The 14654-nt window shown below is 37.3% G+C and overlaps 2 protein-coding genes across 3 annotated transcripts; one reads left to right on the top strand and one right to left on the bottom strand.

Annotated features, from left to right (window-relative positions):
- LOC109836358 (probable low-specificity L-threonine aldolase 1) lies at positions 1834 to 9542 on the top strand. Of its 2 annotated transcripts, none has more exons than XM_020404238.1 (10): positions 1834 to 2336; positions 2433 to 2894; positions 6742 to 6853; positions 7353 to 7403; positions 7603 to 7674; positions 7786 to 7918; positions 8087 to 8145; positions 8276 to 8376; positions 9148 to 9214; positions 9318 to 9542. In XM_020404238.1, exons 2-10 carry the CDS (start codon positions 2449 to 2451, stop codon positions 9366 to 9368), a joined length of 1092 nt encoding a protein of 363 aa, XP_020259827.1. In that variant the 5' UTR covers positions 1834 to 2336; positions 2433 to 2448; the 3' UTR covers positions 9369 to 9542. The 2 variants fall into 2 exon arrangements, with proteins under 2 accessions (XP_020259827.1, XP_020259826.1); XM_020404237.1 differs by having other exon boundaries at positions 1835 to 2336; positions 2446 to 2894.
- LOC109836357 (ER membrane protein complex subunit 4) lies at positions 10231 to 14328 on the bottom strand. The gene is made up of 6 exons (XM_020404236.1): positions 14079 to 14328; positions 13931 to 13987; positions 12884 to 13037; positions 12311 to 12408; positions 12147 to 12212; positions 10231 to 10667 (listed from the first exon to the last, which is right to left on the bottom strand). The coding sequence occupies exons 1-6, from the start codon at positions 14190 to 14192 to the stop codon at positions 10632 to 10634; spliced, it is 525 nt and encodes a 174-aa protein (XP_020259825.1). The 5' UTR covers positions 14193 to 14328; the 3' UTR covers positions 10231 to 10631.

Raw genomic sequence — 14654 nt, 5'->3', positions numbered from 1 at the left:
AACAGATCAAAAATCTGTAAAACAGCTCATCAGTCGACTGATGACGTCGGTCGACTGATATGTCGACTGATAAGGTTCAGGCAGCACAGCCTCAGCTCACCAGTCGACTGATCAGTCGACTGAGAAGCTGAGAAAACAAAATCAGCCCGTCAGTCAACTAATCAGTCGACTGATGACTGAAAATTTCAGCCCGTCGGTCGACTGATCAGTCGACCGATTGACTTTAGAAACTCTGCACAGGCTATTTTTCACCCAAAATTTTGATCCAAACTCATCTCCATCAATCCCAAGCATGAAAAATGCTGATATCAACATATTTGCACTAAACTGAAATGAAAAATCACATAGAAACATTTATCAAAAACCTTAAACACATAAAAACATGTTTAATACGTTTTGAAATCAATAAATCATGAAATAACTCTTGTCAAACGTTTTTTCAGATCTAGATCTCTTTAATAAAACATTGATGATCTTTTTCTAAACTGAGAAACTCAATACTTCACATCATATACCATAAAGATTTATTCTTTGTACTAAAAATACGTTTTTGGCTCAATAAAAACTCATTAAACTCAATAAATTCGTGTAAAACAAAAAGGACAGAGTTGGGAGAGATGTTACTCGCCTTTGGGTGATGAACAACTCCTGGATCTGAGAGAGAGTGGATCCCCTTTGCTGCAATGAGAAGATTTCACCGAAAATCCTCCAAGTTCTCCCCCAAATCACCAAGAACAAAATTAGGGTTTAAGATAGGGGAGAGGGGGCTAGGGTTTTCTCAGTTCTGAAGATGAGGGGGGTGATTTCGGGTGAGAGGGAATATATACGAACAGTTAAACCCGAACCAAATCAAAACAGACCCGAAACCTGAAAAACTGGAAATCAGCGTATCAGTCGACTGATGTGTCGACCGATACAGTCAGTCGACTGATGTGTCGACTGATCTGGAAAAATTTAGTTTTTTGTGCATGTTTTACTTATTTACAAAACCAACACACAAAACTCTACACCCAAACTCTCATATCATCTCAAATAACTTATTATAATGTATATCGATGACCTCAAGCTATTTATCATAAAAGAATTATTTATTTACTAATAATTCACATATATTCATATAAAAATTACGGGGTTCTACATCCTCACCCTATATATGAGTGAATCTAGATTCACTATAGTGAATCCAAATTCACTAGAGTGAATCGAGATTCACTGTAGTGAATCCAGATTCAGTTATATGAGGTGAAACTGGATTCGTTGGATTGAATCTAGATTCAATCCAGTGAATCTGGATTCATTGGTTGTTTGTTGTCCCCTATTTATTACACTCAGTATAATAATGATGTTTATTACACTCTTTAATGATATTTAGTGCAATAAATAGGTTTTTAGTTTTTAGGTTAAGGAGGTTTTTCTTAGGAGTGGCACTACAAGCATACTCTCCACCACACTCTCCACCACACCCTCTCTCCTGCTACAGTACATGAGGCCCACCTGAGATTTTTTAAAAAATCTCAGGTGGGCCCCCCTGCACTGTAGCAGGAGAGGGGGTGTAGTGGAGAGTGTGGTGGAGAGTGTGCCTGTAGTGTTTTTCTTTTATTAGAAGCTCATCGTATATATATATGCACACACTGGTTCGTACTCTGTACTACTGTCACCACCCAGTAACTTTACCGTACGCTAGGTACAACTATTCACACTCCCAAACAGTAACTTTAGGGTGTGTGAGGACTAAATTGTCATTCTCTCAAATCAAACCAGGCCAAGACCAAAAGGGCATTTTTGGCAATCCGACTCCCAAAGTTACTGTTTAGGAGTGGATATAGCAAACATGCTCACTCTGGGAGATTCTTCTCTCTCTCAAATTTTCAAGTTCTCGAAAGCGCCATTGATAAGAGGAAGCTTTGGGGAGATTTTGGACGAAGGAAATGAGTAGGCGATGAGCTGGTGTTCTCTCCTCCCTTCGATCCAGATAGCGATGTCCGTCGTTATCTCCCCCTACGAAGTAGGAAGCCAAACTAAAATTCTCAAAACCCCCTGTTTTTTTTTTTAAAAAAAAAAGGGGAAGAAAAGATAAATCCACAGAGAAAAAGTTGGAGACGTGTACGACAATCTTGGTTGGAGTTCCACCACGTGGGCGACTTTGTTGCAAAAACCCTAATGGCTACCTGGGGTTTTTAAAGCCTCCCAACTTTTTTCATGCTTCTCACCTGAAACTCTCTGCTCCCTTTTATTTGGTGTAGAATTTAGGTAAAAGGTTGGATTTTGGGTTCTGGGTCTTGCAGAAATTTGAGGGTTTTGCTCTGGTTCTTGGATTAGAGCTCTGAGATCGAAAGGTAACATACTTTCTCCTCTTTTATTATTTTTCACGCAGAGTTGTATAAATGCGTTAATTTCCATAGTAACACGCCCATGATTAATACTCAATTTAGTAAATTTTTTCAGAAAATGGTCACTAGAACAGTTGTAGACCTTCGATCTGACACTGTCACCAAGCCCTCTGAAGCAATGCGGGCTGTGATGGCGACCGCCGAGGTCGAAGATGAGGTTTTAGGCTTCGATCCCACAACCCACTTGTTAGAGTCTGAGATGGCGAAGGTTACAGGGAAAGAAGCAGCCCTTTTTGTGCCCTCGGGCACAATGGGGAACCTGATATCGATCATGGTTCACTGTGAGATTAGAGGGAGTGAGATCATACTTGGTCATGATTCACATATACATGTTTATGAGAATGGAGGGATATCTACAATTGGAGGCGTGCACCCGAGAACAATCAAGAACAATCCTGACGGTACCATGGACCTGCGTGCGATCGAAGCAGCAATTAGGCAGCCTGCGGATGTGGTTTACTACCCAACGACGAGGTTAATTTGTTTGGAGAATACACATGCTAAGTGAGTATCCATTTATCATACTCTTTGTTATACTTTTGGTCTTCATGCTTATATGGCGATTAAAGTATATTGACATCTCACCATTTCATAGCAGATGTTGTTTAAATGCGTTTGGTTTACTGCTGCATCACTTTCTTGATATAACCAAATTACATTTGTATAGATGATTAATTTCAGTTACACCCCTGTACTGTGGTGGTGCAGACACTCATGTTCCCCTAAACTATTTTATTAGGACTTGTGTTTTCTGAATCTGCACCACTATCTTTTGTCCTCAATTTAGAGAGCAATTTAAAAAAAATTTGGGGTAAATTGAGGGTAAAAGGTAATTTGTTGTTACGTGATTCCCACGTCACATGTCGACCAAACAGGAAAAATAGTGTTATCTGGAGTTTAAGGGGTGTAACTGTGTACATGCTATGAAATAGCTTCGGGTGCAAGTGGCTCGTCTCATAGTCCATGGTTGTATCTGCAATCAACCCTTTTTAATTTAGTTATTCCAAGACCTTCTGCATTGAATATGTTTATTGTACCTTTGCTGACTTCACTAGGTGCATCCCACTTGTGGTATTTGTATCCTACTTTTGGCAGAATATATATCTTTGAAAGTAGTGGGGTGGGGGGTGGTAGTGCGAAGTATGAATGTTGCTCTCACCCAAAATTATGCTCCATTGGTGTCTATTACATATATTCTGTTTGGTTATTTATGTGGATGGAGTTTCAGGAAAAGATACCCAATGTTTCCATTAGGAATCTTTACGCAATTTCTTGGACAGAAAGCATCGCTCCGTCTGTGTCTAATTAGGCCTGAGAATCATCATATAGAAGTATCATATCAGCAAGTAATATTCACTAATCTTGGGAAATTGACCTGCCACCTATTGTTTTTCCCCCCTTCCAATTTCTGGGGATTAAAGATGATTCTGAGATAAGAGAGTGGTACTTTAACGCCAGGAAAAACTTGGGGCGCTATTTGATTCTTGAAGATGAAGGGAAATGCTTTAAGTTAAGGATGCTTAAAGATGTTCTTGTATTCTCCAAACTACAAAGCAGTGACACTTGTTCTCCTGTCCTGTAAATATCCATGATGTTCTCTTAATAGTTTTTTCTTAATGGAAGATTAAATTAATAATAATAATAATAACTACTCAAATAGATTACTTGTGCAACATCGGCAAGTTGTTCAATGATCCATATTCTTGTATAGGCTTGATGGTAGGCCTTTGAGTCTTTCTTTAAGTTGCTGGGGAGCGTGAAGGATACCCTTTTTTTAATTGCATGTTGTGCACTGCACATGGCTTTACCTTGTGTTCTTTGGTACCCTTCATTTATCTGACTTTTCTTATATGGATAAAGTTACTAACAGATAGCATAACTACGTATATTCATTCTAGGACACACGTGTCTGATGCTCGATATTGAATATTAAAATTCATTATTTATGATTCTCACTACATATTGTGGCTCTCTAGGTATTGCAGTTAAGCTTATAATAATAACAACAACAAACGCTCGAGTCCATTTTTCTCGTGATTTTTAATATACACTATCTCGTGCTTTATTGTTCGGGATAAACCCTTTATTAATTTATCATTGTACTGCTTGATTGTTGCTCATCCACTTCCATGACCTTTTTGTTGATTGAATATTAAGCAACCTTATTTCTTTGTACCCCGAATTTGCTGTAGCCTTTTGGATGTCAATGGGGCCTTATGCACTATCACTTGATCTGAATCGGATCAAACTTTTTGGATTTGGATCATTAAAAGTAGATTTTACACTAATAGGTAGCTATCGTTTGGTACTACTCACACAACTGGCTTGTTGGATCCATACATTGATCTTTGAGATTGTTAGAATTAAATATTGGGTTATCGGGTTAAGACCCAATAACCTATTACTCATTTGTACTCCTATATATATGGACCCATGAGGAGAAACACTAATACAATTTCTGTTTTACCATTTCAACATGATTTTAGAGCCGTCACACTCCAAACCCTAAAAAAAATCACGGTTCTATTCTAACCTCTGCCGCGGACGAAGTCCGCCGCCGCCTCTATCCTCACCGTTCGAAGTTCTACTTGACCTACCTCCTACCAGCATGCCTCTTGTGCCCGACGAAGTCCCGCCGCCACTTCTATCCTCCATCAGAGCTCTTGTCGACTCCACCGACGCTAGCCATCCAATTTCGCTTACAAGCGCCATATCTCTTCATCCCCAGGGCTCAGCCGACGCCACGACGCCTGTTCCCTTCTTCTCGTGGTGCTCGCCGACCCCAGATCTATTCCGTCGACGCTCCCGTCTTGTCGCTAGATCTAGTCGCCGACCCAGATCTCGTCGCCCGTAGCGCTGAGCCGTCAGTCTACGGTCTGCCGTGTCGCATCACTGACTCTCCCTTTTTCTTCTCTCGATTTTTTGTTTAAGCTACTGTATTCTTTTTTATGTTTGTTGATTGAGCTTTTTGTTTGCTGGTGTCTGTTTTGTTGAAGTGAGACTGAGCAGGAGTGATGTTGCTTGGCCGTTTTAGTGAAGTGAGGAGGGTGTTGTAGAATTGTACAACACTTTAACAAAAAAAAAAAATAATCAAATATATTAATTATATATATATATAATATATATATAGTAATATATATATATTATATAGGTGTTGTTGTGTGTGTGTGTGTGTGTGTGCTGTACAAATAAACTACCTATCGACGGTTTTCTATTCTAACCTTCGGGTTATAACCCGGGTTCTGACCTTCGGGTTCTATTCTAACCTTCGGGTTTCTGTTTTAAACCTTCGGGTTTTATACAATAAGATTGTGATCCTCCTGCTATTGTACTATTATGTTCTATAACAATGACAGGATCTGACATCTCTTCTGTTGCTATTACTACCCCTACTACTGCTGAGATCTCTGCCCCCAAAGTTGTACTGAGACTACGGTGAAGTTAAATGGCACCAACTATCTACTTTGGGCACAAGTCTTCCGCATCTTCATTGATGCTCAGAATAAATTAGCTCATCTTCTGGCCCCACCTCCAGCATCTACAGATCCTACGTATCCCGCGTGGATCTCCAATGACTGTTGTGTGATGACTTGGCTTCTTAATAGCATGGAAGCCCAGATAAGTAGTAGTGTCATGTTCTCGAACATTGCTAAGGAGATGTGGGATAATTTAAAAATTATGTACGGGTGTTTGTGGAAAATTTGGAGTAAAAAGAATGAAAGAAATTTGATTTGTATTCTCTCGATCTTAAATACAATTGGATTTCTTGATTACAAAAGAGAGGAGAATGATCTGGATTCCCCCCTTTGTTTAAGTCTGGGTTCTTCACGGTGGCGAAAACGATATTATCTTCTATTTGATTCTTGACAACCCCAGACAGTTCATTCACAAGCAGATATGTAGAAGCAGCACACCCTCAGTGTAAGGAAACGATGGAAACCGGAGATAGGTAATTAATTCATCTAGTATACACACACAATGGATACCACAATCTGGAAACATAGTCATATGATCCAATTCATAATGGAAACCATTAAAAGACAAAAATTTACTAGTGTTTTAACACAATGGACCCCCGATCTGGTCATGTCCAATTAATGATGTATTCACCATCCATATATCTTACAATTTAAGACGGCCTGCAAGTCTAATTGTACGTGACCCAACCCAACCTCTGTTCCTCTACTATTGTGGTCGTAAACGTGAAAACTATTATATGCATCATTTAACTTGCTTTTGTGTAAACATTGTAAAATAATTCTCTGTTGATTGTGCTTAGTTAACCTACTGTTCAGCTGCATGCTTTGTTATTCCTGCTATCTGATACTTGCAACTTCCATACTTTCTGCAGCTGCGGCGGGAGATGTATCTCTGTAGAATATACAGACAAAGTAGGAGAGCTGGCAAAAAAGCATGGTTTGAAGCTCCATATTGATGGTGCACGTATTTTTAATGCTTCTGTTGTGAGTATCTGAATTCTGAAGCTTCCATAATGTTAGGGGAATGGTCTTAATTCGTAAAGTGATATTCACATCAAGACCTTTTTCTATTTGATGTAGTTCATTCTTTCCTAGTTACCACTTATTGCGTTGAATCATGTTGTGCATGTCCTGGAAAAGTTGTACATTAGTTTTAATGTTATAACTGTTTATATTTTAATTCATAAGTTGAAATATGCGATGGAACAAAACGCGGACTAACTATACTGTGTAAATTCAAAATCACATATTGTTCTTTCAGTCACTGTCCTCATTTTAGTCATAGATCCAAATATGCATCATAGCAAAGTGGATGATAAATTAAGGCCATGTATTTTATTTAGATCACATGGATCCTTGCTCATACATGGATGTTATGATAGCATCTTCTGATACCCCTTTTGCGTATTTTTCTTTCATTCAAATATTTTGACCAGTGTCTTCGTCTCATCTTTCTATGCTATCTGTGGGTTTGTTATTCCAGGCAATGGGTATTCCAGTTCACAGGCTTGTAGAATCTGCTGATTCTGTTTCGGTATGAATGAGATTCCTTAATTTCCTAGCTATTGTTTAAATTTCATTTCTTAGCCCTAACCCGGATTTCAATAATCATGTCAATATCATTATCATTATCAGTATCCTTTTAGCATAATTTCAACAGCCGAAATGTACTCTTACCTTTGCTTTCTTCTTTTATTTGCATATCTAATTTTGTATCTGTGATGAGCTAACAGATATGCTTGTCAAAAGGTTTGGGTGCTCCAGTTGGATCTATTATTGTTGGATCAGAAAGTTTTATTGCCAAGGTAATTTGTTGGATTTTTCTATTGAAATTGTATACACCATTGATCATCAGTATCAGAAAAAATTATTGCCAAGTTATTTATTTTTTAATTCATTCTCTGACTTCATTTCAGGCTAGAAGGCTTAGGAAAACCTTAGGTGGAGGGATGAGACAAGTTGGAGTTCTGACTGCTGCAGCTTATGTTGCTCTAAGAGATAATGTAAGCAAGCTTGAGGATGATCACAGGAAGGCAAAGATACTTGCAGGTCATATTTATTCTCTGGTTTATGTGCCAAATTTTGCCTCTTTTCAGTTAAAATATAACGCCCAATATCTTTTGTTGCATAAATATCTCTGCATTATGAAGTTATTATGAAGTTCTTTTTATTTGATAATTATGAAATACTGACTATCAGTCTGGTTTAATTATTTAGATGGACTGAGTCAAATCAAACAACTATCTGTAGATACAACCTCAGTGGAATCAAATATGGTTAGTCACCCAGAGCTTTTTGCTGACTGATCTTTCAGATGTCAATGTTTAAGATTAGGAATAGATTTTTCCATATGGAATACCATATACTAAACATGGTCATGATGTTTTTTGCTCGTCTCGTGGATAGGTATTTTTTGATATCATAGGAAGCTCAGCTATATCACCTGAAAGGCTTTGCGAAGTCTTGGAAAAACATGGGGTCCTTGCAATGCCAGCAAGCTCAACTAGGTGCATCTCAGTTCATTTCTAGAAGTTGATTTTGGTTTATGATTTTCTTCTTAATGCAATTTTTTCTTATTTTTCAAGCAAATTTATATTGGTAATAAATCCAGATGCACTCTTTGCATGCAGCATGACTAAGTCTCAGCACATTGCTGAGTTCTGTTAATTGCATGAAGGGAAATTATTTACTAATATAATGAACAAACTATTTGCTTTAGTTCTCACTTGATATATGAGTTGCAATTTTCTTTAAGAGATTTTAAAAAATACTACTAAGGTGCACAAAAGACACCTGAGGATTTTGATTGCTGATGATGTTTTATAGAAATCCTATTAAATGGTTCATATCTTACAGTAGCAAGCAATCCTATTGCCAAACTTCAAAACTCAGATATGCAATAATTAGTTTATGGAGTCATTTCTTTCCAAGCACATTTCCTATTTTCAACCTTATTTTGAGTAAATGAGAGAAACTATTTATATAAAGTTTGCATGGTGTGCTTCGAATTATGGGGGAAAAAAGAAATCGGTTGGAATCATTAAGAAGTATATTATAGAAGAAAAAAAATATAACAATAGTTAACATATGAGATGATATATAACAACAGAACTGAATAAATAAAGAATAGGATTCATGCAAGCGACTCCATAATTTTAGCGCAAAAGCTTTATTGTTATTGTCGTAGTTGTATGTAGTAGCTGAGCAATGTGCGAAAGATACAGAACAGCCGGAGAATTAGACCATGTTAGTTGACTGTTGTTTAATATTATTCTCAGTGTCCGGCTGGTTCTCCATTATCAGATCTCAGAGACCGATGTTCAGTATGCCCTGACATGCATAAAGGTAATTTTGCAAAAAGACTATTATACTGTTCTTGATTTTATAAAAAAAATGATACGTCTGCTTAATGGTGTGATGACCTTCTCTCTTTTCTTAATCTTTTCAGCAAGCTGTTCATCAGATATCAAACGGAGTTATGCCAAAACAAGATGCATAAGTCATCAATTATCCCTCCGTTCTTCTCGCAAATCTCACTTATTTCAAGTTAAACTTGTGCAAAATTTCCATTCTCTAATTCTAAAAGATCAATGTGTGTGTTAGTTCAGAACCATCTTCAGCTTTGTTATTCCAATGAGAAAAGTTTCTTACCCATCATCCATATTCTCTGTGACCCTGCGGTTCATTTTCTGTGGTTGCATGATTATTTATATAAATTAACTAGTTGTACATATGGACCCAATTGCCCAACTAGATGACGAGGATAACATGGATGGATTGTGTTTAGTTGCGTAAATATACAGGAACTTAATGCGGTTGATTTTAGTTGATGCCCAGATGAGCATAAAATGAGAACCCATATATGGATGGATCAGGTTCTCAGGCTCTCAGCTCATGTATAATATCATCAGTAGATTTTGTTTACTAAAAAGTTTGGAGTACTACTATCGTTTTGTGAAAACCAAAAACTAGTCAGTACTTAATTTATAGTGTAGACTGAGGGGGAAAAACATCGAGTTCAAATTCCCTCGTCAAAATTCAAGAAGAAAGTATATTCATCTAATTTGTATTTTGGATTGTTAGAGCTTATTGAATGACAAAACAAAGATACAATATTAAGCAGGGAAAAGCCTACTCGCTAAAAATACAAAACTAGTCGTTGAGAATCACAGACACCATCATATCGTACCTTAAAGCTGTTAAGCAGGCAAAAAGCTCAAACGCAATGTCCTCGCTACCAATATCATGGTACAGGGTGATGATATATATGTCCAGATACAATATTATCGTATCATGTACATGTTCGTTAGTTCTAAACGGTAGCATTAAGGATAAAGATTGCATATCCAAAAACATAAGGATGTTCCAGAAAAGGAAAAAGATGAATTTTCTCGAATATGAAATAATACATTGAAGCCAAAACTTATCCTTTACCTACATTTTCTAGATCTCAGGATACAAATAAGTATCCTGCTTGTCTTGCCAGCAGAAACACTACAGTCAGGTTTACGTTATTGTCCTCTAATCAATCCGTACAGCAACAAAAATAATAATGTAGATAGTGATACAAATACATTGCAGTAGTAGCTGATTATTATCATAATGCTTCTTCCCACGCAAGAATCCAACAGAGCACCTCGAGTTATTGAAGTTATGCTAGCGCAGATCAGGCTAGTGCTTTTTATCACCAACAGCAGAGCATCAAATACGCAAGAATGCTACCGATATGGCTTCAAATAGTTGAAAAAGTACAGCAGAAGCATCAGTTAATAAAGCCACCGCCGGCAAACTCAACCTCCTGTGGCAAGAAACACAAGTTATGAGTATCATGGCGGTTCACTCTTTCATAAGATGAGGGGTGCACACCCACAAAAGTCGATCAACTGCAGAATTGAAATTTTCTCTTTTTCTTAAAAGCACATTAAATTCATTCACATAGAGTAAGATGATGGAAACACCATCAGATGAAGAAATTCACTAATCTGCCAATTTAAGTCTAAATCTCTTGGGCACGCATTACTTTCTAATTTGTGAAATTGATTAATTGGTCTACTGAATTCATAAAGAACTTTAATGAAGCTCTGCTAGCGGAGGGACGAGGGAATATTTCACAGGCCATGAGCATTGATATGATCTAGGAAAGCCAAGCTAGTAGAACTACAGACTATGGTCAAAACCCAGAATCTGATCTACGCTATTTCCATTCTCAGCTCAAGCTGACAAGCAAAGGGGAATTGAACAAAGACAGAATGTTGGGACATAGGATCGACATGGTTCTTTTTAAGATGTAAATAACCGAAATACACAGTCTCACACAAGCTGTGTTTAAACGGATGGATACTGATCCTAGAAAAGTATCTTGTAATCAGCCTCAGCTTAATTATCACGTAGTGTTTAAACGGATGGATACTGATCCTAGAAAAGTATCTTGTAATCAGCCTCAGCTTAATTATCACGTAGAATAATGACAACTTCATTCTATTAACATAAAATACTAACAAAGCTTCTGACAACAGGTTTGGCATAAAACCACCTTACTATCAGCAAAGTTTTCCAAACTTCAAAATAAATGATTGTTTGATATCGTTAAAGGGCTAACATAAAAATTGACTAAAAGCAAAGTTACAACAAGGTTAGGTAATAACAGGAGGGTCTTGACATGTCCTCACAGCGCAGCTGTTTAACGGCAACGAAAATACATTTATTTTCACAGGAATATTAATTGTTGACCAGGAACCACCGTATTCTATCACAGCTCACAACCTTTCTATCATAAACACACACAAAAAAAGAAATGTAGAATTCACATATTCACGGCGACAGCTAAGTTTGAGGAAAGTGAATATACATTAAGAAACTACTACAGCCTAAAAATAAAAGAAGAAAGACTTTCAGACTTAAGAATTAACATAAGCCTGTTCATCATGCAACACATGCATAAATTTTCTTGGGGAAAAAAGTAAAAACACTTGAGAGTTACACTCAAGATAATGAATTGACCGGAACCAAAGAGAATCAGGCATGAAACAGATTAGAATAGTGAGCAACATCCCTCCATGTGCGGACATCGACAACCCACATGCAATTATATTGAACAATCCGTACATTTTATATAGAAAAAAAATAACTCTAGCAACAGCAAACACGACTTATGTGTTAAATCAAAGAATATTTGACATGTGGAACTATCTTTTGTGCCAACCAAATATTACAAGAAAAGAGCACAAAGCAACAGGAGGACCACTGAGCCCAATTAAATATAGGAATAACGTAATACCTGAGCAGGAGATAGTGATGAAACCCAATCTGATGCATGAGTTGGAAGAAGACCAAGTGTGTTTAGCTGCCAAAAAAAAGGAAAATAGAAAATGGTGCACAATGATTCTATGTTCAATATATAAAATTGATATCATAAAATAAATTCGAGTTGGTATAACTCACCTTCCACACGCCCAACGCGAGCCCAGCGAGGTTCAGGGCAATGAAGACTAATTTGGGTGCTAGAGTGTCTACTTTTGAATCTTTGTAAGGTTCAAACACTGCAAGGAGAAATTGCAAATAATAATAGGGCAGATACAAGGCTAACCAACGTAACAACAATGGATAAGGTCTTTAATAAGACCATGCTTAAACATACCATATATGATCAATAAGATATATCACTATATAAAAAAGCACTACATCCCCAAAACATCATCAGTAATTCAATAGCAACAAATTCATACCCATTTGAATCTACATGCCTACTAGGGCTGTAATTATATAATGCGAAGAATAAATAAATAAACATTATATATAGGGCTACTGCAAGCAACCTCCTTCACTTGTGACTGTTTCTGAAATAACCAAAAAGACCCCTCAACTATTAACAAACCTTGATTAATGACAACTTTGCATTTTTAGTATGTACCAGTAAGAAACATGTAACAAAGGCATAACTAATACAAATGTAATTGTGTACTACGGATTCATAGTCCTATAAAACTAAAATAAATATAAAGAATAAAAGCACACCTTTCCCCACACTTTGAAGGGCACTTATTGGCTGCCAAAGAGCTGAGAATGTGATACCAATACTAAACAAGTGCACTGTGCTTCCAGCCATCCACATCATGAAGCCCATCATCATCAAGTTCTTGAAAGGGGCTTGAGCGACTTCCCAAGCTTTCTTTTCGCCCAGAAAAGGAACAAACAGATGCATTAGATGTAACCGTCGTAAGTAACTCAATTGCAGCATATAAAAAAGGTACATACGGGCACAGGGGCAACAGAACAAGGAGGTATCATTTGGCAAAGGGTTAAGTGAGGGGTTAAGGAGACTTAACCCCTTCTTAACCGCCAAACACAAAAAAATCTATATAAGGATTAAAGTGAGTTAATCCTCTATAATTTGCCAAACATAAAAAATACAGAAGAGTTAAGCTAACCCCTCTAGAGGGATTAAAATGAGTTAACCTCTCAAAATGAGGGGTTTACTAATACTCATATTTAGAAGGATTAAGAGTTAACCCTTCTAATTATAAAGAAAATGGTCAAAATCATTGTTATTCCCGAACACTAAGACTGATCACAAGGGCTAAAATAAAACTTATTTAACGGGTTAATAATTTAGTCCTTCAAAATTATCGAATGGACTAAAGTACATTAATTTTTCTATTTAACCCTTTGGCAAACGGGGCCGGAGGGTTTCAGCAGTACAATCCTAGAGCATACAGATTCATCATTCCAGCAAACAAAGTTAATGAGTCCAGCAAATGAAGAAGAAAGAAGCAAACACATCATTTGAAAAGGGACATGCCTAAAAGAGCAAAACTGCAGCAAGAGATATTACTGCAAAGGCTCTGCCACCCTACTTCCCCCTAAACCATTAAATTTGTCCCTTCTCTTATCCCCTGGAATTATACATGACAATGACTCTAGAAGATCAAAGAAAGTTGGATTCCTTAAACCGAATCAAAAATTATTAGGGCACCAAAATTCTAACCTTGTTTATTACTTCGAGATTCAAAACTAAGCCCTAATTAACCAAAATAAGGAAAACCCTAGGATTTCAGCACGCACCTGCGACTTCCAAGCGACCTCGGCGTCCTTTTTCTGACGGCTCGTGTTCGCGTCGTCCTGGAAACAAAAAAGCCCTAAATAATTCACCAAAAATTCAAAAAAAAAGGGAAAAATTAAAAGACGAAGAAGATAGAGATGAAATTGGAACTGGATCTTGATGAGGAGATCGATTGAATCCGGGAGGATCGGCGATATCCGATGTGTAGGAGTGATCCTCGAATTGTACCGCCCATTTACGAGCCAAACTCTTGCCCTTCTCCATTTTTTTTTAAATTTTATTTGATGCTAACTCAAGAGATCGAGTGGAGAATGGGACTCGATCTTTTCTCTGTCGTTCGTTGAGGTTTTTTTTCTAAAAAAAGATATTTATGGGGAGAAGATCCAGAGCCCTTGGAGTTCTGTTCTGCTCACTCGCGGTTGACTTTAATACGACGGCTCTAATTAAACCTACGAGTTATTCGCACATTATTAGGAACGATCATTAGGGTAAACTCGAACCCAAAAAAAGGCCCAATAACTTTGGGCCGTATCGTACGAAGCCCCTCAATATAATATCCGTCCAGCAATTCATGATCAATTTCATACTCTGAATTAGGATCCCAATTCTTGATATTTTGAAAATTAGTTCTCCGAATCTTTATATTTTCAAATTAGACGCCAAAATCTTTTAAATATTTTGAAATTAATCTATCTAGGTAGCTACTGGTTGAAAGATTTGGGAGAA

Source organism: Asparagus officinalis, chromosome 4, assembly GCF_001876935.1.
Source record: "Asparagus officinalis chromosome 4, Aspof.V1, whole genome shotgun sequence".
Lineage (NCBI taxonomy): Eukaryota > Viridiplantae > Streptophyta > Magnoliopsida > Asparagales > Asparagaceae > Asparagus > Asparagus officinalis.
This window is presented reverse-complemented; position numbering and strand designations above follow the sequence as displayed.

Coding starts and splice junctions, on each gene's coding strand:
- LOC109836358 (XM_020404238.1), top strand. CDS start 2,449: ATGGTCACTAGAACAGTTGTAGACCTTCGATCTGACACTGTCACCAAG. Junction 8,146..8,275: donor CCTCAGTGGAATCAAATATG/GTTAGTCACCCA, acceptor TCTCGTGGATAG/GTATTTTTTGATATCATAGG. Junction 8,377..9,147: donor ATGCCAGCAAGCTCAACTAG/GTGCATCTCAGT, acceptor TATTATTCTCAG/TGTCCGGCTGGTTCTCCATT.
- LOC109836357 (XM_020404236.1), bottom strand. CDS start 14,192: ATGGAGAAGGGCAAGAGTTTGGCTCGTAAATGGGCGGTACAATTCGAG. Junction 13,038..13,930: donor AGGTCGCTTGGAAGTCGCAG/GTGCGTGCTGAA, acceptor CTGGGCGAAAAG/AAAGCTTGGGAAGTCGCTCA. Junction 12,213..12,310: donor TCGCGTTGGGCGTGTGGAAG/GTGAGTTATACC, acceptor TTTTTTTGGCAG/CTAAACACACTTGGTCTTCT.